The 25823-nt window shown below is 44.7% G+C and overlaps 1 protein-coding gene across 6 annotated transcripts in view; it reads left to right on the top strand.

Moving 5' to 3' along the window:
• Window positions 1–10857: 10857 nt before the first annotated feature.
• Window positions 10858–25823, top strand: part of Cfap74 (cilia and flagella associated protein 74) — a 65894-nt gene continuing 50928 nt past the window's right edge. For 4 of the 6 annotated variants that reach the window (XM_031379744.1, XM_031379742.1, XM_031379747.1 and 1 more), the window contains exons 1-7: window positions 10860–11254; window positions 16857–16924; window positions 18842–18917; window positions 19065–19208; window positions 19940–20038; window positions 21534–21638; window positions 25220–25393. In XM_031379744.1, the coding sequence (XP_031235604.1) occupies window positions 16858–16924; window positions 18842–18917; window positions 19065–19208; window positions 19940–20038; window positions 21534–21638; window positions 25220–25393 (665 nt within the window). In that variant the 5' untranslated portion in view covers window positions 10860–11254; window position 16857. Of the gene's footprint in view, window positions 11255–16856; window positions 16925–18841; window positions 18918–19064; window positions 19209–19939; window positions 20039–21533; window positions 21639–25219; window positions 25394–25823 lie in introns of all 6 variants that reach the window. The other 2 variants (XM_031379746.1, XM_031379743.1) reach the window with 2 other exon arrangements.

The following is a 25823-nucleotide window of genomic DNA, read 5'->3' on the forward strand; positions in this document are numbered from 1 at the left end:
TATGGAGCTGTCTCACCCAAGGTCAGGAAACAGAGCCTTGGTCCTGCATGGTTGTTAGAGTCTTAGGCACTCTCCCTCTCCCTCTCCCTCTCTCTCTCTCTCTTTCTCTTTCTCTTTCTTTCTTTAAAGATTTATTTATTTATTATGTGCAGTGTTCTGTCTGCATGCCAGAAGAGGGCACCAAGATCACATTACAGATAGTCGTGAGCCAACATGTGGTTGCTGCGAATTGAACTCAGGACCTCTGGAATCTCAGTGTATTAGTCAGGGTTTCTATTCCTGCACAAACATCATGACCAAGAAGCAAGTTGAGGAGGAAAGGGTTTATTCAGCTTACACTTCCACATTGCTGTTTATCACCAAAGGAAGTCAGGACTGGAACTCAAGCAGGTCAGAAAGCAGGAGCTGATGCAGAGACCATGGAGAGATGTTCCTTACTGGCTTGCTTTCCCTGGCTTGCTCAGCCTGCTCTCTTATAGAACCCAAGACTTCCAGCCCAGGGATGGCACCACCTACAAGGGGCCCTCCCCCACCTTGATCACTAACTGAGAAAATGCCCCACAGCTGGATTTCAAGGAGGCACTTCCCCAACTGAAGCTCCCTTCTCTGTGATAACTCTAGCCTGTGTCAAGTAGGCACACAAAACCAGCCAGTACACTCAGTCAGTGCATTCAACCTCTGAGCCATCTCTCCACCTCTTAGGCTGTTTCTAACATGCCTGGCTTGCTTCTTCCTCTGCAGACACTACAGCTTGTTCTTGTACTCTCTCCACCTACTCCCATTCTTGTTCTGAGGAAGAGCCTCACTCACAGTCTACCACCTCAAGGCCTTTCTCACAGAAAGGCTGTCCATCTCAGAGGTGTGTTCTCTTTTTTTTTTCCAAATGCCTAAAGAAGCTCCCTTTCTAGTCTTGGTTCACCTAGAGTATGGATTGTGGGACCTGCTACCCTGATAGAGCAGCAGTGTGGTGGGGCTGAGATGGTTCACTGATTCATCAAAGCAGTTGGTCCTCTCTCTTTTTTTGAGACAGAGTTTCCGTGTGTAGCACTGGCTGTGCTGGAACGTGCTCTGTAGACCAGACTGGCCTGGAACTCACAGAGATTTGCCTGCCACTGCTTACCATGGGCTGGGATTAAAGGCATGCACAACCACTGCCCCACAACAGCTTCTACAGTTGTAGAGGAGCTGGATTTGAGTTCCAGCATCCACATAACATCTCACAAACAAGTTCTGGGGGATCGACAGTCTTCTTCTGATCTTCTCAGGCACTAGCCATGCATAGTACACTTGCATACAAGCTTGCAAATATTCATGCACAATAAAATTAAAATACATAAAACCTTAAACAATAACAATAGTGAAAATGAATGTAGGACCACTTGTATATCCACAGAGCTATGCATTCTTCAGTTGCTGGCATCCATGGCTCATTTTTGCTGTCAACTTGACTATATTGGAATGGCCTAGGAGATGCACCTTGAGAGAGTCTATGTTTCTTCCTGACTGCAGATGCAATGTGACCAGCTGCCTCACTCCTGATTCCACTGTTCTCACTGCCAAGCTTCCTCCACCGTGGTGGACTGCATTTTTAAACTGTGAGCTAAAATAAACTCTTCCTTAAATTGTCCTGTTGGGTATTTCATCAGAGAAATGAGACCACTAAATCACATCCACTACTAATTTGACATGCACAACTCTGGCTTTTCTATAGGGTAGAATCTGTTGTTGGATGATCAAGGAAAATGGCTACTGCCTCTTCATTCTGAGGAGAGAGGCGTGCTGCTCTCCTGATGTGGTATTGAGCAGGAGAGCTGGAGACCTGAAAATTCTGCCTTTATAGGCAGCCCCAGGAGCCATCAGGTCAGTTTATGCATGGATAGCAAAGCCCATGGGGCACTGAAAAAGCCACAGAGGTATGGTCTTTTGGGAAGCTCACTAATCATATGACTGGTCTGCAGTTTTCTTTGCCTTAGATTTGGACTTTATCAGTGCACCCAGCACATGGGAAGGGATGGTACAAATGTGAGACCCAGGCAGGGGAGCTGGCCTAAGCCCATTACTGCAGCAGGTTGGCCCCAGGAGGTGGAGGTGAGTCACACATCCTGCAATAGGAAATGACAATTGGCTAAATTTAAAACCCTTCTTTGCCTGATGCATTTATAAAGTCGCTTTTCTATTTTCCTGGGAAAATGCACTAAATACAAAAAATGACAGTGATCCAAATAGGGTTTCATTGAGCCAAGAGTGTAATTATTAATCTCGTGGTTTTCAGATAGAGTTGTTCATCTGGATAAGCAGGGGAGACTTGGCAGAAAGGATCAAGTGCAAAATACTTGGAGTGGAATAAACTTCACAGGCTGCTCAAAGAAAGCATACAGTCCACTCAGAAAAGGGTTTAGTTATTGCTTCTTCAATAATCTCAATCCCATGCCCCACTGAAGAGTTACCCGGGACACTCTGAACATTTGTTTCTGCCTGGAGCAAGACAGGCATCAAAGTGCCATTATTGAATTTAGTGTAGAGAAGTTCGAATTCTATGCTCAAATTCTGTTTTGAAAGTGATCACATGATAAGAAATGCTGGACACAAATTATTAACATTTCTAACCTAAGAGCTGTCAACCAATGAAAAATACTCTACACTAGATGTTAGCATGAGCAAATCTATGTCACAAAACTCCTAAAAATGGCTGCTAAGGAGACCCTTTACTAGACTTAATATACAAGAAGTCAGAGTAGAACTTCTGTGGCTGCCCTGGGGCACCTTGTGAAAAAGGCTTACCATTGACCTGCCTCCTGGACCTGGATTCTTTGATTATGTGTGCTGATGTCTAACAAGTCAATGAAGGTTTGCTAGCCAGGGCTTGCTGTGAATACCTGTAATCCTAACACTCAGGAGGCTGAGGCAGGAGGAGCTCAAGACCCAACTGGGCTACATGTTTTAAGCCTTCTAGTTTAGATACCAAGATGCTGCTGAAAAGAATTAAAGTAGGATTTCTGTCATTTTTTCCATACTTTATGAATGGAGTCACACAGTATGAACCTGGTGTAGGTAGCCTTCCAAAGTTGCTTCCAATGATCCTACCTCTGGTTCCTAGAAACCGCTTCTCTTTATAGGATCTGGACCCAGCACTATTCCTAGGGTGTAAAGGAGTCACCTCGGGCACAAAAGCATGGACTCAAGTCTTGCAGGCACATCTGCTGTTTCCATTCTTTGATGAAGAATACTTCATACTTGTCGTGAGTGGACAGATGGCAGACCAAGAAACGAGGGCAGCTTTGACATACTCATAGCCAGGAGGGGCATCAGCCTCAGCCCCAGTCCCCAGTCCCTAGATGGAGGAGCTGAGTTCTGCTCCCTTCTTTCATGGAGCTTCAAAGTAGGTAATGCCTGAATTACCTTGAGCCCCCTGAATCTCAAGTGACAGGGGACCACAGAGCCGGGAACAAACAAACATTAGTGGCTGCGTGCATCCGCATTTTTGGATGGGGGCTTGGGGGGATGATAGATTCTTATTGATTCTTACCGTGTCTCACAGAAAACTGCCCGCCTTTGCCTGGGACCATGCCTGGCTATCAGCCGTATTTTTGTTGCCGAGCTGCATTGCCCTGAGTGTACTTTAATTTGCTTAACTTCCCACCTGTTGGCAGTCGTTAGGCTATTATGAGTAAAAGTGCTTTAACATTCAAGTACAAGTCCTCGAGTGGACATATGTTTTCATTTCTTTTGGATAAATATGTAGGTGTAGGATTGTTGGGTTTTAGGGGAACAAATGCTTAATTTATAAGAGACTTCCAATCTGCTCTCCAAAGTGGCTGTACCATTTAGTGCTCCCACCTAAAGAGATGTGTGAGGTCTCATGTTGCCTCGCCTCCTCACCGACACTTAACATTGCAGATCTTTAATTTGAACCAATCTAAGGCTATGTAACAGTGTCTCATTATAGATATAATGAAAAATTTTGCAATGCTAAGGTGCTGAGTACCTTTTTGTTCTTTACTTTTAATTTCTTACTAAGTAAAATAATGAGGTTATTAACCTTCTATTTATTGAACTGAGTGGTTATATTTGTTTCAGATGTTTTACATATATTTTCACCCAGTCTGGGGCTTCTCTATTTAGTTTCCATTTCAGCCAAACTTTTGCAGGCCCAGAGTTTGTAGTTTTCATTTGTTTGTTTGTTGCCAAACAGGGTTTCTCTGTGTAGCTCTAACTATCCTGGAACTCACTCTGTAGACCAGACTGGCCTTGAACTCAGAGATCCTCCTACTTCTGTCTCCTGAGTGCTGGGATTAAAGGCTCACACCACCACTGATGGCCCGGAATTTTTAGTCATTATTAAATAATCCACATTATCTATTTTCCTTTATTGCTGCTCTCTTGCCTCAGACATGGTCTGGACACTGGTAGAAGTTGGCATCGTCTGAGGGCTCTGTGGTAGTCTAAATGAGAATTGTTCCCATGGGATCCTATATTTGAATGCTTGGTTCCCATTGGGTGGAACTGTTTGGGAAGGATGAGGAGGAGTGTCCCTGACTCAGGTTATCTGCAGATTTCCTTTTCTTTGCCTCATCCTGTGGGTCAGATATCAGTTCCCAGCTCCTTCTCCAGTCCCTGATCTGCCTGCTGCCACAATCCCACCATTTTGGTAATGGACTCTGTCTGGAACTGTGAGGCATGAACTAAAAGATTTCCTTTATAAGTTACCTTCATGGGCTAGAGAGATGGCTCAGCAGTTAAGAGCACCGACTATTCTCCTGAAGGTCCTAAGTTCAAATCCTAGCAACCACACGGTGTCTCACAACGATCTGACTCCCTCTTCTGGAGTGTCTGAAGATAGCTACAGTGTATTAACAAATAATAAATAATTTTTTTTTTTGATTTTTCGAGACAGGGTTTTTCTGTATAGGCCTCAAACTCAGAAATCCTCCTGCCTCTGCCTCCAAAGTGCTGGGATTAAAGGCGTGTGCCACCACCACCTGGCAATAAAAATTTTTTTTTTAAAAAAGGAAGTTACCTTCAACACAGTGTTTTGCCATGGCGGCATGAGAAGAATTAAGATAGGCTCCCTCACCCACTTCCCATTTCCAAGGTCATGACCTGATGCCCAATAATGTGAGAACTGTTATTGTCTTGTGTATTTTGTTCAGTTTTTTAAAGTTGTTCTAGATAGGAGAAAAGTAATAAATTTCCCTTTATTTTTTCATGTACTTATTTGATGTTTTACAGCCCAGAGGGTTGAACCTAGGACCCTATATCTGCCATATACGATTGATGCATGCTGAGTTACACTGCCCGTTCATCTTTTTTATTATTTATTTATTTTAGGGGATAGAGATACGGTTCAGCACTTAAGAGCATTTGTTGCTCTTACAAAAAACCTGGATTCAGTTCCCAGGGCTCCCCACATGGAGCTTACAGACGTCTGTGACTACGGTTTTAAGCAATTTGATACCATCTTCTCACCTCTGAGGACACCAGGCGTGCATGTAGCACACATACATACATACAGGCAAAGCACTCACTCATACACACAACATAAAAATAATAAATCTAAAGACAAATTTATTTTCCCTTAACATTTGATTTTAATAAGTGTATGTGTGTGTCTGTGAGTTCAGGTCCCTTCAGAGCCCAGAAGAAGGCATCAAATATCCTGGAGCTGGAATTACAGAGGGTTTTGAGCCACTGACTTGGGTGTTGGGAACGTAACTGTGGTCCTCTACTAGAGCAGCAAGTGCTCTTAACCTCTGAGCCATCTCTATAGCCCTTAATTTATTTTCAACTTGTAATTTTTATTTATACATATGTGTGTATGTCTGTGTGTGCATATGCCATGTGTACGTAGGTGCCCTCAGAGACCAGAGGGTGTGTCCACACCTGGTGCTAAAGTTACAGGCAGTTGCCCAGTGTGAGTGCTGAGGACCAAAATGTACATACACACACACACACACACACACACACACACACACACACACACGCGCGCGCGCACACACACATGCACATGCACACACATGCACATACACGCACGTTGTGCACAGGTGTGTGCGTGAACATGCATAGGTTTTTTGTTTGCTTGTTTGTTTGGTTTGGTTTGGTTTGGTTTGGTTTTCTTTTTTTGAGACAGGGTTTCTCTGTATAGCCCTAGCTGTCCTAGAGCTCACTTTGTAGACCAGGCTGGCCTTGAATTCAGAAATCTGCCTGCCTCTGCCTCCCAAGTGCTAGGATTAAAGACGTGTGCCACCACCACCCGGCCATGCACAGTTTTTATTTTATTTTATTTTATTTTATTTTATTTATTTTATGTGTATGAGTACACTGTAGTTGTACAGATGGCAGTAAGCTATCATGTGTGTGACTGCTGGGAATTGAACTCAGGACTTCTGCCGGCCCCACTTGCTCCTGCCCCGCTTGCTGAGCTGTAACTCACTGTAGCTGTCTTCAGACGCACCAGAAGAGGGCGTCAGATCTCGTTATGGGTGGTTTGTGAGCCACCATGTGGTTGCTGGGATCCGAACTCAGGACCTTTGGAAGAGTAGTCATGTGCTCTTATCCGCTGAACCATCTCGCCAGCCCCCCATGCACAGTTTTTTAATTTATGCTTTTTGAGACAGAGTCTCATATAGCCCAGGATGTCCTTAAACTCAATATGTAATTAAGAATAATGCAGAACTTCTGATCTTCCTGCCTGTCTCCCAAGTGCTGGGATTAATGATAAGTGCCACCATGCCTGGTTTATGCAGTGTTGGCAATTAAACATAGGGTCTTGCACATGCTAGTCAAGCACTCTGTCAACTGAGCTACATTGTGTGCCCAACTATTTTTTTTTTTTAAGATTTATTACATGTAAGTATACTGTAGCTGTCTTTAGACACCCCAGAAGAGTGCATCAGATCTCATTACAGATGGTTGTAAGCTACCATGTGGTTGCTGGAATTTGAACTTAGGAACTTTGAAGAGCAGTTAATGCTCTTAACCGCTGAACCATCTCTCCAGCCCCCAACTATTATTTTTTAGACAAAAACAATTTTACTGTCAATGGTTTGCATGCCATAACATTGTGTTCATTTTCAATAGCCAGCTTCCTAGGGCATACGTAGTTAGGTTATTGGTGTGCCTGTCAGTCTGTCCTTTGCCTCTTCTCAGTGTTTTCAGGATGTCTCTCCCTTGGATTGTGGATCAGTTTATCTCTCTCTCTCTTTTTTTAAAGATTTATTTATTATTATATGTAAGTACACTGTAGCTGTCTTCAGACACTCCAGAAGAAGGCATCAGATCTCATTATGGGTGGTTGTGAGCCACCATGTGGTTGCTGGGATTTGAACTCAGGACCTTTGGAAGAGCAGTCAGTGCTCTTACCTGCTGAGCCATCTCGCCAGCCCCTGGATCAGTTTCTCTTGGTGCACTCTGCAAAACTGTGTCTTTCCTTTGGATGTTTTAAGGAATTTTTATTTATGTCTCATCTCTATCTGTTTGTGTCTTAGTTAGGGTTTTACTGCTGTGAACAGACACCATGTCCAAGGCAAGTATTATAAAGGACATTTTTAAAAATGATTTACTTATTTATTATATGTAAGTACACTGTAGCTGTCTTCAGACACACCGGAAGAGGGCATCAGATCTCATTACAAATGGTTGTGAGCCACTATGTGGTTGTTGGGATTTGCACTCAGGACCTTCAGAAGAGCAGTCGGTGCTCTTACCCACTGAGCCATCTCTCCAGTCCAAAGGAGGGCATTTAATTGGGGCTAGCTTACAGGTTCAGAGGTTCAGTCCATTATCAAGGTGGGAGCGTGGCAGCATCCAGACAGGCACGGTGCAGGCATTGCTGAGAGTTCTACATCTTCATCTGAAGGCTGCTAGTGAGCTAGAAACTATGAGTAGGGTCTTAAAGCCCACACCCAAAGAGACTCGCCTACTCCAACAAGGCCGCCACTCCCTGAGCCACGCAGATACAAACCATCAGAGTTTGCTTATTTTATGTCTTGGTGTGACTTTTCCTGGTTTATTTGCCTTGATGCTTGGCTATCACCTTGCTCTCCCAGTTTCTCAGGTCAAATAAACGCCCTGCTCTTAGTGGTGATGTGTTAATGGCTCCAGTTTGATCTGGTCAGTTGGGGTGTGGGACTTCAGTACAGGTCAGCAGCCCCATGGATTTTACTTATTAGTTGGCTAGAGAGTATCTATCTTGTCCCTTGTTGCCCTCGTGGCAACCAGGAGAGGGGATAAAATAAGGCACCAAAGGGAATCTTGTTACCCCTTGGGGAAAACCTCTATTGTGTCTTCATCAACATGTTGGGGTGCTAGCTCTTCCTGGTAAAGCAGGAGCTACCGTGGAATGCTCTGAAGTCTGGACAGCCATACACTCAAGGACACAAGGGTATCAGTGAATGCCCACAGGCCCAGGCACTGTTCCACAGGTTAGAACTGTGGCCTAGTTTTTTTTTGTTTTGTTTTGTTTTGTTTTTACCAAAACTGTAACTAGTTTTGCTACCTATTCAACAGACTCTGTCATTCCTAGAGCTCAGTCCTGCTCCAGCATTGGTTGTCTTTTGCTCTTGCTGTGAGAGATCAGACTCCTACCAACTACCAAGACAACACCAGATTTCGCAATGGTGTTAGCATTCTATTGATGACCTCCAACGTTTCGTGATCCCTCTGTAGGGTACTGATACAACCGAATTACAGGTGGAACATTCTCCTATACTCCACCAGTGCGCGCCTTCCCTAAAGCCCACATCACTGCGCCAGTCACCGCTCTAATTTGTTGCTGGTAAAGGTCTCACACATGAGCTGCTTCCTTAGACAAGGCATTCACATGCTGCCTAGGCAGGGCTCCTCATTGCCAGACAGTGAGTAATCCACTTCTAAATCCCCTGCAGTCAACTCTCTCAGACCATTTCTTGCACCAATGGTGTCAGTCCATGTCCTCCAGTTAGAAGACATAGGATAGAACTAGGTACACCAGACATTTAGTAGGTATCTTGGATTGATTAGCAGAGGAAAAAGAAGTGAACTGAGAGGGGCTGGAGAGATGGCTCCTTGGTTAAGAGCACTGACTGCTCTTCCAGAGGTCCTAAGTTCAATTCCCAGCAACTATATGGTGGCTCACAACCATCCATAATGGGATTTGATGCCCTCTTCTGGTGTGTCTGAAGACTGCAACAGTGTACTCACATATAAAATAAATAAATCTTTGAAAGAAGAAGAAGAAGAAGAAGAAGAAGAAGAAGAAGAAGAAGAAGAAGAAGAAGAAGAAGAAGAAGAGGAAGAAGAAGAAGGAGGAGGAGGAGGAGGAGAAGGAGAAGGAGAAGGAGAAGGAGGAGAAGGAGGAGGAGGAGGAGGAGAAGAAGAAGAAGAAGAAGAAGAAGAAGAAGAAGAAGAAGAAGAAGAAGAAGAAGAAGAAGAAGAAGAAGAAGAAGAATTGAACTGAGAAAGCCTTCGGTCCTTGGTCCCCAACTGGCATATTGAGATAAAAGTGGAAGGGAGACAATCCTAATGTATACCTGACAGGTTTGGCCAGCCCATAGAGGAGCACAGTATCCACTGGAGAACACTATGTTAATGAGGGTTTTGTTCCTGTAGCAAATACTTGAGGAAACATGAAAGAGAAGACCGATTTATTCACTTATTTTACTGTAGTGGGGATTACACTTCATACCAAAAATATTAGTATTGGATATGTTTGCCTCACAACCCTCTCTGCTCAGCCATATACCAGTGACAACCCAGAGAAAGAAGGCTCAGTTCACAACTCTCCCACAGCTAGAGGGTACATACTGACTGGCTATCTTTTCCAAATTGCTTTACTAGGACATCTAGTTTCCATACACAATGCTCTAAACTTATAGAACACCTGGGTTCAGTCCTCAGCCACACTCTCTCTCTCTCTCTCTCTCTCTCTCTCTCTCTCTCTCTCTCTCTCACACACACACACACACACACACACACACACCTATACAGTATTGCAGTGGTGTTTCACAGGCTTACAAATCTGAAAGGAATGCAGAAGTACCTCCTCCCTTCCCCCAAACTCCACTGCACTTCCCACAGCTTCTGTATTTTTTGAGGACTTCTTCTTTCTTCTTTCTTTCTTTCCTTCTTTCTTTCTTTTCTTCTCCTCCTCCTCCTCCTCCTCCTCCTCCTCCTCCTCTTCCTCCTCCTCCTCCTCCTCCTCCTCCTTCTTCTTCTTCTTTGTCCTTAGATTTGTTTATTTATTTATTTATTTATTTATTTGAGTCACCATCACTGTCTTCAGACACACCAGAAGAAGACATCAGATTTCATTACAGATGGTTGTGAGCCACCATATGGTTGCTGGGAATTGAACTCAGGACCTCTGGAAGGGCAGTCAGTGCTTTCAACCATTGAGCCATCTCTCCAGCCCTTTTTAGGACTTCTTGATGCTGAAGATTCTCCATCTCCAAGACAAAACTAAAAGAGTTCCCAGTCATCCTTGAGACTCTGAGGAAAGGGAACGTGTCCTGTCCACTGTTGAGCCCACCTCCTGGCCGGACTAATGATAAAGCTAACCTAAAGGACCAAACACAACCCAGAGTCCTGTAGGTTACACAGAGGAGTCAGACGCCACCACCTAGAGGGCACAGCACAGCCTGCACAGGACCTGGTAGAGCCAGAATTCAGATCCAAGAGACACAGGAGATTCCAATTTTTGCGTAAATGATCTTTAAGTTAGCAGTTGACCCAAGTTTCAACTGGCTTTAGCCAAGTAATCAAGCACCTGCCTCAGTCTCCAGGAGAATGTCCAGGCAACAGTCAGCTCTGACTCTGCCCGCCGCGAAGACGCTCTCCCCATTTCACATCCCCCTCTTGCTGCACTACGCCTGCGCACAGGCTCTCCTTCCGCAGCCACAGCCCTACCCGTTAACCCAACGCAGCCTTCCGTTGCTATGGAGCTGCGCGCCCAAACTACGCAGCCTCAGACCCACGGTGGCTGGGGGCCAGTCAAGCTGTTAAGAGGCCATCGTCAGGGGGCTTAAGGAACTGATCCTGCGGGGCCAGTGCTGAGGAACTGTTGCCAAGGATCTGTTTCTGGTTGCGGGACCACTTTCTAAGGGTCTTTTGTGAGGGGCTTTTGCTAAGGGGCGGTCGCCAGGAACCATTCTTGAGGGACTGTTGCTGAAAGACCACCACCGAGGAGCCATTCCTGAAGGGGTTTGCCAACAACCCAGCCCATTCCTGGGGACCTTTGCTAAAGTCATCGCTGAGGGACATCACTGGGCTAGCCGGAGAGGTGGGTACTGGTGACTTCTGCCGTGGGGCTGCGCTGAGGATGCGCTAAACAGGAGTGGCTTCTCTGTGTGGATGCATGGTCGTGAGTCACGTGGTTACCACAGCATAGAAAGCGGCAGAATCAATCCTGCTGGTAAAGAGCCAGGCATGAGGCTGAGAGGTGCAAGTAAGAGTCACATCCCTATGCTCCAGCCTGGTTTTAAATACAAAACCTTTTATTGCAAGTGGATAGGCCTCCTTAGCTTGATCTTTCCATAAAATGATTCCTTTATCTGGGTAAAGATGCTTAGCAAAATACTCCCGGAATGAATGTCTGCTGTGGGCCAAGTTCTGAGCTAGGTAATGAGTGGACTGCTCTGGTATACATTGATGAATATTCTCTTCAGACAAATGATGCCTGACTTCTTGTGTACAATTTAAGGAGTGATTATCAAGCAATTATCAAAAGCCCACCCAAGCCAATAAATAGGTTCTTGTCTTCAGCCATAACATAGTACCTCCTCTCCTGGTTAACTATGAACAAACCATGATTCTCACTTCTACTCGTGTGTAACCACACATTTTGCTTATCTTAGATTAGAAATTTATTCCTGAACAGTAGTTTTTGTTAATAACTTGATTGGTCTTTGAGAAAGGGTTTCTCTGTGTGGCCCTGGCTGTCCTGGAACTTGCTCTGCAGACCAGGCTGGCCTCGAACACAGAAATCCACCTACCTCTGCCTCCCGAGTACTGGGATTAAAAGACCTGTGCCACCACACCTAGCTTGAAGTGCTGTCTTTAAAAGAAATAAGACAGGCTTCAAGACTGATACATTTCTGTATTGTATACAGCTGTAAAGAATACAGCTCAGGGGCACTTTGTTATGGCAACCCTAGAAAAATTTCTGCAGCTCTCTCTAAGGAGAGGGTTGTCCTCTCAGAAGAAAAGTTAGAACAGGCAGTGGCCCCAGAGACACCCAACACCCCAATCCTCCAAACCAGTAAAAACATGACGTTCCATGGCTAAGAAGAACTGAGGTGGCTCATCAGCTTCCTTTGAGATGGAAGAACTCTCTTGGGCCATCTCATTGGAAGAGGGAAGAGGGAGAGAGATCATCAAAGGCTGTGGCAGTACTGGCTTGGGTCATCTCATTGGAAGAGGGAAGAGGGAGGGAGATCATCAAAGGCTGTGGCAGTACTGGCTCAGCTGGCACTGCAGCTTTGAACATGTTAGATGAAGGTAAGTGCCAAGGGACAAAGGAAGCTCTAGATAGTAAGTGGGAAGCCAAGAAAGTGGTCATACCCTCTCTGGCTTCCAAGAAGGTGCAACCTAGCTCTGCTAGGTTGTTCTGCAACAAGCAGAACTAGTCCTAATTTATAAGGACGAGCTTCAAGGTGCTGTGAGACTGAAAAGAAGAGAAAGACAAATCTGGGATTGGACCAAGTGCATTTTACTGCCAAGTGTTGGGGGACAGGAGCTGTAAGTACTGGCCTGAATGGCAGCAGACCCAATGAGCCCAAGTGTGGGTCAAAAACTTTGGGTCAAAGTGAAGAGTGCATTTGTGGAATAAAGCAAAGAGCCAAACTTGCTTGGTAGTGATGGCACATGCCTTCAATCCCAACACTCAGGAGGCAGAGGCAGGCCATCTCTGTGAATTTGAGGCCAGCCTGGTCTACAGGGTGAGTGCCAGGATTAAACGAAGAAACCCTGTCTCAAAATAAAACCAGAGCAAACTCATTCTTTCTGTAATGTGCCTATTTATCTTAAAATAATATCTGTAGTGACAATTTGGGAGTTTTGGTTTCTTTAAAAAACACAGGAATATTTAAGAATATAGTTTTGTCTTAATCCTAGGTGTGGGGTTCGGGCTGCTTCAGACTGTCCACCACAGCTGACTATGATTTGCCTTGTGTCTAGCAAGGACATGATTTTGCCAACTTCAGATGGTTTCTGTGAATGGGGTGTTTGGAATTCTGGGGACTTGTCCGAGGGTATTATATAAATGCTAGAACCCTGATAGGTGGGTTATTGTTGGCTTGTTGGTTGGTTCTTGGCTGCTGTTGGTTATTGGCTCTTGTCTGTTGTTAGTTGTGGTTTGATAAGCAGGCCTATACAAAGAGGAAACAGCAAGAAACTAGACATCCTGACATGAAGATCAAACTTGCCTGCCCCAAGGAACTCAGTGCCCCTAGTCAGCAGGAAGTAGTCTAATGACAGCATCACCCTCTTCCCAACCCCTGACTGTATTCAGGGATCTCTATCCTCTCTCCTATCTAGTGTTAGGAGCTGAATGGGTGGAGAAAAGAACCCACAAAGTAGCCAAAGATTGGCTACAAATATCAAAGCTGGATAGGTGGCACACTATTGTAATCCCCAGATTTCAGGAGGTTGAGACAGGAGGATTGTGGATTCAGGGCTATATCGAGATGCTGTTAAAATAGGAGAGGTTCAACTGGGAAGTCAGGATGTCTCTGAAGCAGAATATGGCTATAAAGTCCCACGTAAGACATGATTGATTTATGCTTTGCTATTTGGAAAACATCATAAGCATGACTCAAGATGGGAGTCCTTGTGTCCAGCTGGTTTCACATACACCTGTGGACACAGTGACTCTACATCCCTGAGACCTAGATGCCCGGTCTCTGGAGTAAGATTCTCAACCTTCCCAGCTCGGTGACCCTTTAATACAGTTCCTCAATGCTGTGGTGACCTACAACCATAAAAGTATTTTTGTTGCTACTTCATACTCATAACTGTAATTTTGCTACTGTCATGAACCTTAACGTAAATATCTGATATGCAGCCGCCAAAAGGGCCAGGACCCATGGGGTTGAGAACTACTGCTCTAGAACAAGATAAGTTTGCGCTGTTTTAAGCCACCAAATTTGTGGTAATTTGTTTGAAAAAAATAATAGAGAAAGCAAAAAGTTTGTTCTTTTTTCTTTTTTTCTGTAGAATCCTTAGCATCTAATGTCTAATACCCAAGCTCCAGTTCTTCGAGTCTCATTCCACTGTGGAGCCTTTTTACCATTTCATGTCCTCGCCAACGCTTTCTAGATCTTCATGCTCTTGTGCTCCAAAGTCTGACAACCATGTAATGACAGGTCACTGTAGCTTTGGTTTGCAGTTCCCTTATTCCAGACCTTGTTGAACAATTTTTCTTCCTTCCTTTCTTTCCTTCCTTCCTTCTTCTTTTTTCTTTGGATTTTCTTTTCTTTCTTTCTTTCTTTCTTTTTTTGTTTGTTTGGTTTTTTTTGTTTTTTGAGACAAGGTTTCTCTGTCCTGGAACTTACTCTGTAGACCAGGCTGGCCTTGAACTCAGAGATCTGCCTGCCTCTGCCTCCCAAGTGCTGGGATTAAAGGCATGCGCCACCACTGCCTGGCTTTTCTTTGGATTTTCAAGACAGGGTTTCTTTGTACAGCCCTAGCTGTCCTGGAACTCAATCTGTAGACCAGGCTGGCCTCAAACTCAGAGATGCCCCTGTCCCTGCCTCCTAGAACTGGGATTAAAGGCATGCACAACCATTACCCTGCTCAACATTTCTTAAGTTATAATCATGAGATCGTTTATTATTCAAATGAGGACTCCATTAAATAACACTCAGAGAACAGCTGTACAGGCAGGGATGCTGATGAATATTAGCTCCTGATTGGTTGGCTGAATGCCTCTTATTATAAAGCTCTTGGCAGTGAAGCTTATGCCTGGTGGTAACCCCTTTAAGTTATGGGTTGTAGTTACCCTCTGCCCCATAGCTTTTCTCCACATCTGTTTAGAATATCACCTATCAGAGGCTTCAAATTCAAATATAGGTGACTCTACCGGCATTTTCTCTCATACCTAATATGTTTGGTGTCTTATTTAGGATCCTTAATGTCATAACCCCTCTTGGTCACTGCCACTGTGGTGGTTTCACTTCTCATAAATGAGTTCTTAATCCACGTGGAGCTGATTTTCCAGGAAAGGGTCCAGCTTCTTAACAGGCTCACTGAAATATATATACCCAGCTCTGCTGGTGAGCAATCAGATTTTGTACTAAGTGGCCTCAGTCTTTAGCAACCAGTTTCTAGGCCTGTTTCTCTATGCCTGGTACCATTGTAACTTTGTAACTTTAGAATAAATGCCCCGCAACACTCCCCCTCCCCTTATTCTCCTTCAATACTATTGTTCTTTGTTCTTCCACGTATATTTTAAAACTCACTGGGCAGGCTTCTGATTTATTTTCCTCAAGTGGATGCACCAAGGCATCTACACATGGCCAGACTCTTGCTGAGACTTGGATGCAGTTTAGAGAATCTAAAATTGACTTACTGACTGTAGGACGTCTCCAGTGCCTGAACCTGAGTCTGTTCATTTGTTTGTTTGCTTGCTTGCATTTCCTTCCTTTTGCAATTATTTTTTCTTACAGAAAAGCCCAGAATCACAAAAATAAGAAGAAGGAGGCTGGGGAGATGGTTGAACTGTTAAGAGCATTCTCGGCTCTGGCAAAGAACTGGAGTTTAGTTCCTGGTGCCAATTTGAGGCCATTTACAACCACCTGTAACTCTAGATGCAGGGAATCTGAAACCCTCTTTGGCCTTTTCAAGCACACACACACACACACACACACACACACACACACACATGCTAATATGGAGAAGGATAATATGAAGCCTAGATTCCAACCACCCTTCATCAGCAAGATCAGCACTGTTTTGTTCCTGTTCCAACTGGGCTGACACATTATGAGGGTAACAGGTCATAGTCTCGTCTCTCTCTGAAAATGTTAGTGCATACCTTTAGCCAACTCACAAAGTCATTTCAACTCCCAACAAAATTAACAGTTATTTCTTCATAAGGTCCAATACCTGTTGCCAGTTTTCAGCAACTATCCCAAGAATCTCATTTGTCCTCTTGAATCAGGAGCCAAGCACGACCTTCACTGGTCATGTGGCTTGTTTATCTTTGAAAACTTGGATCTGAGAGGCATCCCCATCTCTCCTCATACTCTGTGATGACCATTTGTTGAAGAAATTGGGTCATTTGATCATTTTAGTACTTTTAAAATCTTTGTGTATGTGTGTATGTGACAGAGCCATGTGAGGTTAGAGAACAACTTGTGGGGATCAGTTGTCTCCTACCAAGCAGGTCCTGGGTACTGAACTCAGATTGTCAGGCTTGGTAGTGAGTACCCTTACCTTCCAAGCCATCTCAGCAGCCCAGACATGTTAGGTGAGAGTGAACAGACAGGTTTACTCCCCATCTCCACATCTTGTTAGCAACATGTATTGACCAGTCTTGACCTCTTGCAAGTTTGTAGTTTTACCTTGTTCATATTTAGGACCTCTGTCTTCTGGATACAAAGTTTTGCCAATGTCTCCTCTGTAAGTATTTTTTTCTTAGTCTCTAGCTTATCCATGTTCTTAATGGATATTAATATAAATCATTACTTTTTTTGTAATTCTGAGTCCTATTGTGAAGCCTATGGTACTCTCAAATGTCTTTCTTCCTCAGATTCCTGATTACTGGGACTCCGGGTACATGTCTCTGTACCCTTAAGTTATTAGAAACATTAAAGTTTTTTAAACTATAATCTTATTGCTATATATTTTATAATAATGTTTTACAGCTAATTTCTGTCTCCCAGGATGGAAGAACCTACTGTCCAGTTTTCTGATGAGGACCTTATGGACAACTTCCCTACCATGGATGACGGTAATAGAGGCCTTTTCCCAGCACAGACTGTTTCAGAACAGGGAGGACTGTGTTTCCTGGCTGCCCTTTATTCCAGGGAAAGTCCATCTTCTAAATTCATTTATTTCTCGAACATAGAATTCTGCTATTGTTTTTAGTTGAAAAATAATAAAGAGTGGCTGGGACTTTGAATGTAGCAGTCCGTATTTTTCTAGTTTCCATTAATAAACCGATGCCAGTTTAAATCTTAATCCTTTGAATGTGACCTATTTTCCTATTCTGGAATGTTTTAGAACTTCTTTTAAAATTTTCTGATGATCCAAACTTTTATGAAATGTCCTTGATTTGGCATCCCTTCCAGCCTACAGACTTGATTCCCTGACCATGTTTTCTGAGTCTATAAGGACCCCTGGTCCTGCCCCTGCTCCTCCCTGACCCTGTTACTCCCTGACCCAACTTCTCTTCTTCCTTGGTTTTTATGTTCCTCTCACCCAATTGCCTCTTTCTCATCCTCCTTGTGGTGATAGTCTCTGGATTTTTGCATTTTCTTTTCAGTAATTTTCACAGCGATACAGCAAGGACATGGAGTTAAACCCATAATTCTCCATGTGTTTTAAAAGTGTACAGGGATGTTCTCAAGAAAATGTTCTCATTAAAAATAGGGGTTAGAAAGATGTCTCAGGGGCTGGAGAGATGGCTCAGCGGTTAAGAGCACTGGCTGCTCTTCCAAAGGTCCTGAGTTCAAATCCCAGTAACCACATGGTGGCTCACAGCCATCCATAAAGAGATCTGACACCCTCTTCTGGTGTGTCTGAAGACAGCTATTTACACATACTTACATATAATAAATAAATAAATCTTTAAAAAGAAAAAAGAAAAAGAAAGATGTCTCAGAGGTTCACTGTACTTACTGCTGTTGCAGAGAACCTAGGTTCAGTTCTCAGAACCTTCATGGCAGCTCACAACTGTCTGTAACTCCAGCTCCTGGAGATCTGCTGCCATCTTCTGGTCACTGCAGGCACACACAAGGTGCACATGCATACATGCAGGCAAACACTTAAACAAAAAAAAAAAATCAAAATTATGTTTTTTACTTTGTGTGTGTGAGTGTGTGTGTGCCTATATACCTACACACACACATATATATATACATGTATGTATATATATATATATAAACTTGGGCCAGGCATAGTGGCACACAACTTTAATCCAATCCCAGAGACAGAGACCTGTGGATCTCTGTGAATTTGAGGCCAGCCTGATCTCCATAGCAAGCTCTAGGGAAGCCAAGCTCTACTTGGGAGGTCAAATCAAGGGGAACTGATGTGAGTTCAAGACCAAACTAGGATACAAAGTGAAACTCTGTCTCAAACAAAAACAAGTCATAAATAATGTAAAATCTGAGTCCAGCTTGATGGAAACAACTTTCAAACTCCAGCTGAGGCAGGAGGACAGTGGCAAGGTCAAAGCTAACAGAGAAAAAAGTAAAGTTGAAACACTTGTAAAAAGCAATAATGAACTACTGTACTGTACTTGTATCCAGTTCAACAGAGAACAGGTACAGCATGGTGCATGTCTGCGACCACCACAAACACCACCAAACAGTGAAAAAGCCCAAGCGAAGGAAGTGCTGGTATCCCCATCCAAGAGCGACTGGGGATGCCCAAAGTTCCCTGGACACATATGTGTATACTCTTTTCTTTTTTCTTTTTTAAAAGTATTTTATGTTCTGGACAGTATTTTTTGTTTTGTTTTGTATTTTGAGGCAGGGTCTCCCATAGCCCAGGATGGCCTTGAACTTCCTAGACCTGACCTGGAATTCTCACTTCTGCTTTTATATTTCCTGTACTGGAAACATAGGCCCGAGCCACCACACGCTGACTGTGGTTTGGCTCTTTGTTGTTTCTGTTTTGTTTTGACTGTTCCCTTGATTTCTAGAAAGAATCCAGCTAGAGGATCTGGACTTTGATGTAGAACGGCCTTCAGAGGAACAAGAGGATGATGGTGACCACAGGTAATTCACCGAGATGCATCGAGATTCCTCCTTTGAAGGAAGGTGGCATGTCTAGTGGGCTGTGGAGCTGCAGGGTGAAGAGCAGTCAAGGGTCGAGCTGAGCATTAGGGTTTGTGTGTGAAGCAAGTGTTATCTTTTTATGTTAAGTTCAGTGAAAAAGGAGAGTGCGGGTGCCGAGAAAATGAGGAAGACAACCACTAAAGACAGAGTCCAGGCGTTTCATCTTCGGAAGAGCTTGAACCTCCTAGACAAGATGCATGAGGAAAAGGATGTTTTCATCCAGAAGACTAAGTGAGCCCACTTGCTGAAGAACTGTGGTCCAGCCAACCTTCTGTTATATGGCATCTGTGTGGGAGGTCCTGCCTTGTGTTTACTTGAGAGCTCTGTGCAGGAGTCTTTATAGGAAGCAACCTCACAAGCCTGAAGAGATGGGGAGCCTATGACTCCACCTCCTTTCCCTCTCCCTCAGTCCAGACAAGCTCTCCGAGAGCTAAGGTGCTCCTGGGGCCTCCATGACCATCTCGTTTCTGTACATTTCAGGTGTGGCTGAGGCCTTAGTGGATAGCCTACTACTTCTCAGGGCCCCGCTAGCCTTTGCTCCCTGGCACCTGGCTTGCCAGCATAATCAGCTGAATACTGAGTGTGTCCCCAATACACAGGAAAGTTGGAAACTAGTAGGAGGCAACTGTCCCCTTATGCTATCCCTACTTTGTTGTGGTCGGCTTTTCTTGCAGAGTATGTATCAGGGTGTGTGTCGTAGCTGGGATTCTTGTGCTGAATCTGATGCTTTACTCCTATTTCAGAGTCTCTGAAAAACAGAAGCATCTTTCTTCATGACATCAGCACATGATTTCATGTGGGTATAGGATTCTACCCAACAGCAATGGCATACCCCTAGTAAAACAAAGTATTGCTAGTCCTTGGCCTGGACCTTAGGCTTTCTCCCTCCCCTGTCCCACTGGCCCCTTCTGAGGCTAGAACCTTAGGAAAACATTATGCCAATTCTTATCTCACTGTTGTAGAGGGGAGCTGCGGATCTGTCGTCAGAGGATGGACCTCCTTGACAAGCAGCAGGAGAGCTTGGCAGCCGAGATCGCCACAGAGAAAGAAGCCAACAACATGTAGGTCATCCTGTGACAGCCAAGTGTAACCATGAGGGCCAAGATAGTGTCATACCGCAGAGGTTCATTCACTCATTCAACAAAGAATAGTGCTATGTTCCAGCTGTGTTCAGATAGTCAAGAGGCAAATAGCATCTCTCCAGGTAGCAGACAGGCAATATAACACAAAGAAGAAATGTTCATCTAGGAGCTGACTCAGTTGGTGAAATACTTGCTACCTGAGAGTGAGAACCTGCATCTGACCCCAGCCCCCATGTGCAGAGCAATGCAGCAATGCATACAATAATCCCAGCACAGGAGAAGCAGAGACAGGAGGGTCCAGAGGTCTAGCTGGCTGGTGAGACTAGCAGAATCTGTGAGTTCCAGACTCAGTGACAGAGGCTCTCTCAAAAGAATAAGGCAGAGAATGATCGAGGAAGATACCTGATGTTGGCATCTCAGCACATACATGTACACATGTGACCATGCACACGGGCACGCACACACACAGGTGCACACACACGAGAACACTCAAAGGAAAGAACAGAAATGCTAGTATAGGATGCTGCAATCGGGGAAGAGACAAGGCTGCATCCATGTATCTCCTGAAGTAGAAGTTGTTGCATTGGTCACTGGTGCGAATGGCTTCTTTGTAGAGTGTCTATATCTGTTGACTAGAGACAGAGTCTAAAGTCACAGTCATCTGCCTCACAAACCCCAAGCTCTAGAATCACAAGACTGAGCCACCACATCTGACTCTTTGTGGGCTTAAAAACCCCATCTGATTCTGTGTATCAGCAACTCAGTGTCCACAAATAATCAGTTGATCAGTTATAGGAAATGTGCTCACCAACATTACACAAGTGCAGGAGCATTCCTTATCCATGTCCCATGTCATCAGGCACTTCTCAAAGACAAGGCCTTTTGGCTTTCCCTCCAAACATGTTACTGCTGGGAGGAGATCCCTGCTCACACTTCATAAAGGGCTTGCATCTGGTAGTATGACTGGGCCTCAACAACAGTAGACAGACACTGTATCTAGAGAGGAAGAAAAACAGTGAAGACTCAGAGTAGCTCTGAAGGAGTACCAGGCCTCGGGAGTGTTTCAGGGAGTATTTCAGGGAAGGCCTTCCTGAACTTAAGGCCTGGGCCTTATATTCTGAGAGGCCTGATAAGTAGGACTTTGGCTTCTAGTTTCCTAAGAGAAAGTGAGAGGCTAATATCAGAGAGTGCATGAGTGGGGATTAAAGTAAAACCCCCATCCAGCCAACCTCCAACCTCCACAGGCCCTGGGTAAGGCCCTACCTTGGTCCTATTTGCCCAGCTGGAAATGGGTGTAGAAAGCACCTTACTTGACACCACGGGATCTTACCTCTGGTCATCTGCTTCCGATGGATTTCCTCCTGAGTGAGGGGTGGCCAAGGGAAAACACTAGACGGCCCTCAGCTCTCTCTTTATCAATAAGGCCACTGTGCTGACCTATGGTCCATCCTCTGTTCTGTTGCTTGTTCTTCAGGGCTGCTGTTGGCCGTCTCCAGGCCGCATCCAGACGCCTGCAAACAGAACTAGAGAATGAGAAGGATCTGCAGTCCAAAATCACAGCCATGCTAAAAGACAGCGAGTAAGTTTGCAAGAGCCTGGAAGACGGGCTTCATAAGTTAGCACCTGGCTAACGTACACAGACCTGAGCAGTGCGTGGGACAATTTCTAATTTGAGTATAAAGGGTAACTTGCTTTTCACTTTCTAGATACTTAGAAATTAAAAGATGACATGTTAAAGCAGCTGAAAGGAAAACTTTTTACACTGAGTTTCTTCAGTCTCCTCACTTTTGTTTATAATCTTAGTAACTAATCAGCTTCTTCCTCTTTTTTTTTTTTTTCCTTATTTTCTGTATTCTTGGGCAGGGGCTCAGTGGTACATTTAGGGGCAGATCATTTGAGTAGCATGCATACAGCCCTAATGATCCCTAGCATTGAGAAAAAAAGAATACTATCAACTTTTATAGACTAATCCTTGAGGGTCTGTGGAGACAGTTGCACGATTTTAAGTATTTTACTAGTCAGAGTTTAGATTGCAAACTAGAAATGCCTCTAGCAAATCCACAAAGAAAGGGCTTCTTTGGGGAGTTTAGACAGCTCACTGATAAAGCCAGCAGGACTCCCACTATACACAGTCCAGTGAGCCATAGGCTGCTGCCCAGCTCTGGGTCCAGATCACAGAGCCTGTGTCAATGACAGCAGATCAGACTTTCTAGTATCCTAATCTGAGGACAGGTGACACATGGATGACCAGGGCACTATCAGGAACTCTGCCTGTGAGCATAACAGCTGCACATCACAATCAGACCAAACTTCTCACTGTCTCCCTCAGTGGGCCTTTGAGCCTCACCACTCTGTGACTTGCACACAGTATAGTTGGCCACCATCCAAGCCAACATCTTATCACCCCACACCCACATAAAATTCGACAAGTCCATCTACGGCTGATAAGTGAGTGTTTCTACTGTCCTTGATTGACACCTGGCTGGCACTGGCCCTTTCTCTGTAGTTCAGAAACTAGGGCAGGTGAGACCTCCTGGAGGCCCTGGCTGTATCGAGTTGCTGGAAACATCTGCTTACTTTTAATTTTTTTTCTTACTTTGAAACAATGTCAAACTTACAGAGGTAATTTTTAAATGGCTACAACATCTATTTCCAGGGCCCTTAGGATCCTTTCTCTTTAATCCTGCTCTTGCTGTGATCTCCTTCTGACCACAGTGATGACTGAAATGAAGGTCTCCAGAGGTGTACCTATATGTGTAGGATCTGATATCAGTTTGTCACTTTCCCAAAGCCCTTTGTCCTATCTACACTGAGACACACTGAGCGAACCTCTGCTCCTGGCTAAGCATGTGTTCCCCTGGCCTCTCTCTGCCTCTTGGGATTCCATCAATACAGAGCCCATCTCTAAAGGCTGTGTTTCCCACCTGTATCCTTAATGCATGTCACAGGACCATAATATAATGACTTTGAGTGTTATTGAAGTGTTATTGAAGCTTTAATGAAGGGAGTGTTCCCTACCCAAGATATAACTTCCATAGCATGTGTTCTCTCCAGATATGCGGCTCCTTTTTCTTCTTTCTTCCACCCAGCACTGAGGGACGTCTAGTATTTCAACTCAGTCCAGGTTTCCTCTCACTGCCATGGAACTGACTGAAGAGAAAGACTGGACTCAACTCCATAGTCATGATTTAAAAACAAAAAATTAACAAGATAAGAGTGGACGGACATTTTCTTAATGCAAGTTAGCACATTTGTTTAAAAACCTACAGCTCACCAGGACAATTTGAGGTATTTGCTGTACTGTCAGATCTGCAAAGTTGGAATACTTCTCAATGTTGTGTGGTAACCCATTCACTGTCATTAGCTCAGGTCTGCCAGTGTCGTGTTTTCAGGGCAGAGCTTCCTGCAAGGCCATCCTGCAGGCAGAGCAAGGACCCAGGAGATGATCCTGTGTAGCCGTGGTCACTGTTTTGTAGCACATCTGGATGTGTTAGCTGGGATGGCTAGAAACCACACTTGACTCAATTACAGTGGTACACGGATGCATGGGTGCATGGACACACGGATGCAGGAACACACAGATTCCTATATTCTAGGAAAGACAATTCTTTGTTGCTTCTCATCCCAAATGAAGATGAGCTGCAGAGCTCCCAGACCTGTGCTGGGAACCTGAGGAGTGCTATGTGCACCATAGTCACCAGAGATGCGGGACTCATGAACAGTGGATAACAGAGTCCCTCAAGGCCAGAGTCAGGCAGATCCCTTGTTATCCAGATGCTCCTGGGGCACAGCTGGCTGCTACCTTTCTCTGAGCCTCTTCCTAAGCATGTCTGAAGACTTGGAGTATTTCATGGTAGCTCCAGTGAACCCCTCAGAAGAGATTTTCTAGATCTTTCTTCATGCCAGGTGTAACTTTAATTTTTTTCAAACCTATTTTTAATTATAGTTCTTTAATGCTTTAACTTCCCTTGTAGCCCACCACCCACCAGAGGTAGTGGGAAAGAAAGGATACAGGGGAAGTGGACCTGTTTAGAAAGGTTCTTTGGAGCGACTCCTGTCTGTGTTGTCTGGAAATCAGCAGTTTCGGTTTATAGGTCAGCGGCAGCAGCTCTATCCACTCACCACCACTTCACAGACACAGCGGGAGTCCAGTTCAGTAGAGTCAGGTTAGCAACAGTGGTGACATGACCTAGCAGAGACAGCCAGGCCTCAGCCTTGGCACAGGTCAGCAAGAAGGACCCGGAGGGAGAAGTTCTCAGCTGTGCCTCTCTCAGAGACGTGAAGATCACCCAAGATACAAGGCCAGCAAGCGTTGCACAGCTAGCTATGCCAGCAAGCCAAGTTCTGTTTCCATCACTCTGTGGAGTCCTGTTTATACCCTCCAAACATCACGTGTCTTCCAGTGCCTTGCCTCAGCATGGGTCTTGCCTCAGTCCAAGTCTTGACTCACTTGTATGAGTCCATGAAAGTGGCAGGAAACTGTGGATGTGACAAAAAAACAAAACAAAAACAAAAACAAAAAACAAAACACCAGAGTTTTTTGGTGTGTTTCTCTCTACGGGGTCCCAACAAATGCAGCTTAACTATGCAATGTAAGGGGGACCAATGCAGGCGTGTTGTTAGCAAAGAATCCTTCATCCCGTGTCCTTTCACGTGTTTGCTTTACCAGATCATCCTTTCTCCTGTGTCTGCTTCAGCTAAATGTTCCTCCATGAGTCTGCCTTAGCTTTTCACACCTGTGTCCACTTTAATGAAATATTCCTTCATGTGTTTGCCCCAGCGAAACACCATCCACCAACTTCTTAAAGAACTCTTAAGTTTCCACTTCATTCAGGCCAGGGGGCCACTGCAAAGCTGACTCAATATGTAGGTCAGGTGAGTGCCTGAGGCCAGATGTTAGCTCTGGCTAGATTTAATGTGATGATGATTTTTTTTTTCCTTTAGAGACTAGGTAGTGAGACCTCATTCTCTGGCAATATTGGGCCAAGCGTAAGCCTTAGAAGAGGGTGCTGACTCCTCATTAGTGGTGTCCAATATCTGCCTAGAGTGTTTATCAAAAGAAAGATCTTCTCAAATCCCCAAATGGACGCTTCACAGAGGAGTAGACCCTGGTCTTGAAATCCTTAGCTACTATAAATAACAAATGGTCTATTTCACAAGGAATGCCATGTGGCACATTGAGATCCAGACGGGGCGATTTGAGGGTGTCCGGAAGCATCATGAAGAAGAGGCAGAAGCTAGACAGAGGAACCTTAAGATTCACTCAGCTCAGCAACTTCAAAAGGAAAAAGAAGCCTTGGAGAAGTCAGAGAGGAACCGCCTGCTGAGGGCCCGGTAAGCGCCACCCAGACCTGGTCCTGGCCAGTTCCTTTGTGTTTTACACTAAGTCTCTCTAGAACCAGCTCACAGTTCCCTCTCTTTGCATCTGTGCCATGGGGGTCCTGCAATGGCTCTGTGTTAAGTGCCCACAGTCACCACTGACCTGCACCATCAGACCCTTCCATCTGCATATTCCTTTATCCCTTCCAGCTGTGCTGTTCTCTGGCTCCATCCCACATCTGGTGACCCTTTTGTCTATACAAGCCTCAGAGTTCACTGAGGTGACTCCTACCTCTGCTTAACCTCTGACCACCAGGGACTTCAGGGCTACTGGACTCTGCTCTCTCAAGATGGAGAAGCCCCTCTTATCTCTTTATACCACCATCTTTGCTGGTTTCTTCTCCTGTCAGATTCCTGCCCAGCTTGGGTCAAACCCTGTTTTTGG

This window comes from Mastomys coucha, unplaced genomic scaffold, assembly GCF_008632895.1.
Source record: "Mastomys coucha isolate ucsf_1 unplaced genomic scaffold, UCSF_Mcou_1 pScaffold18, whole genome shotgun sequence".
Classification (NCBI taxonomy): domain Eukaryota; kingdom Metazoa; phylum Chordata; class Mammalia; order Rodentia; family Muridae; genus Mastomys; species Mastomys coucha.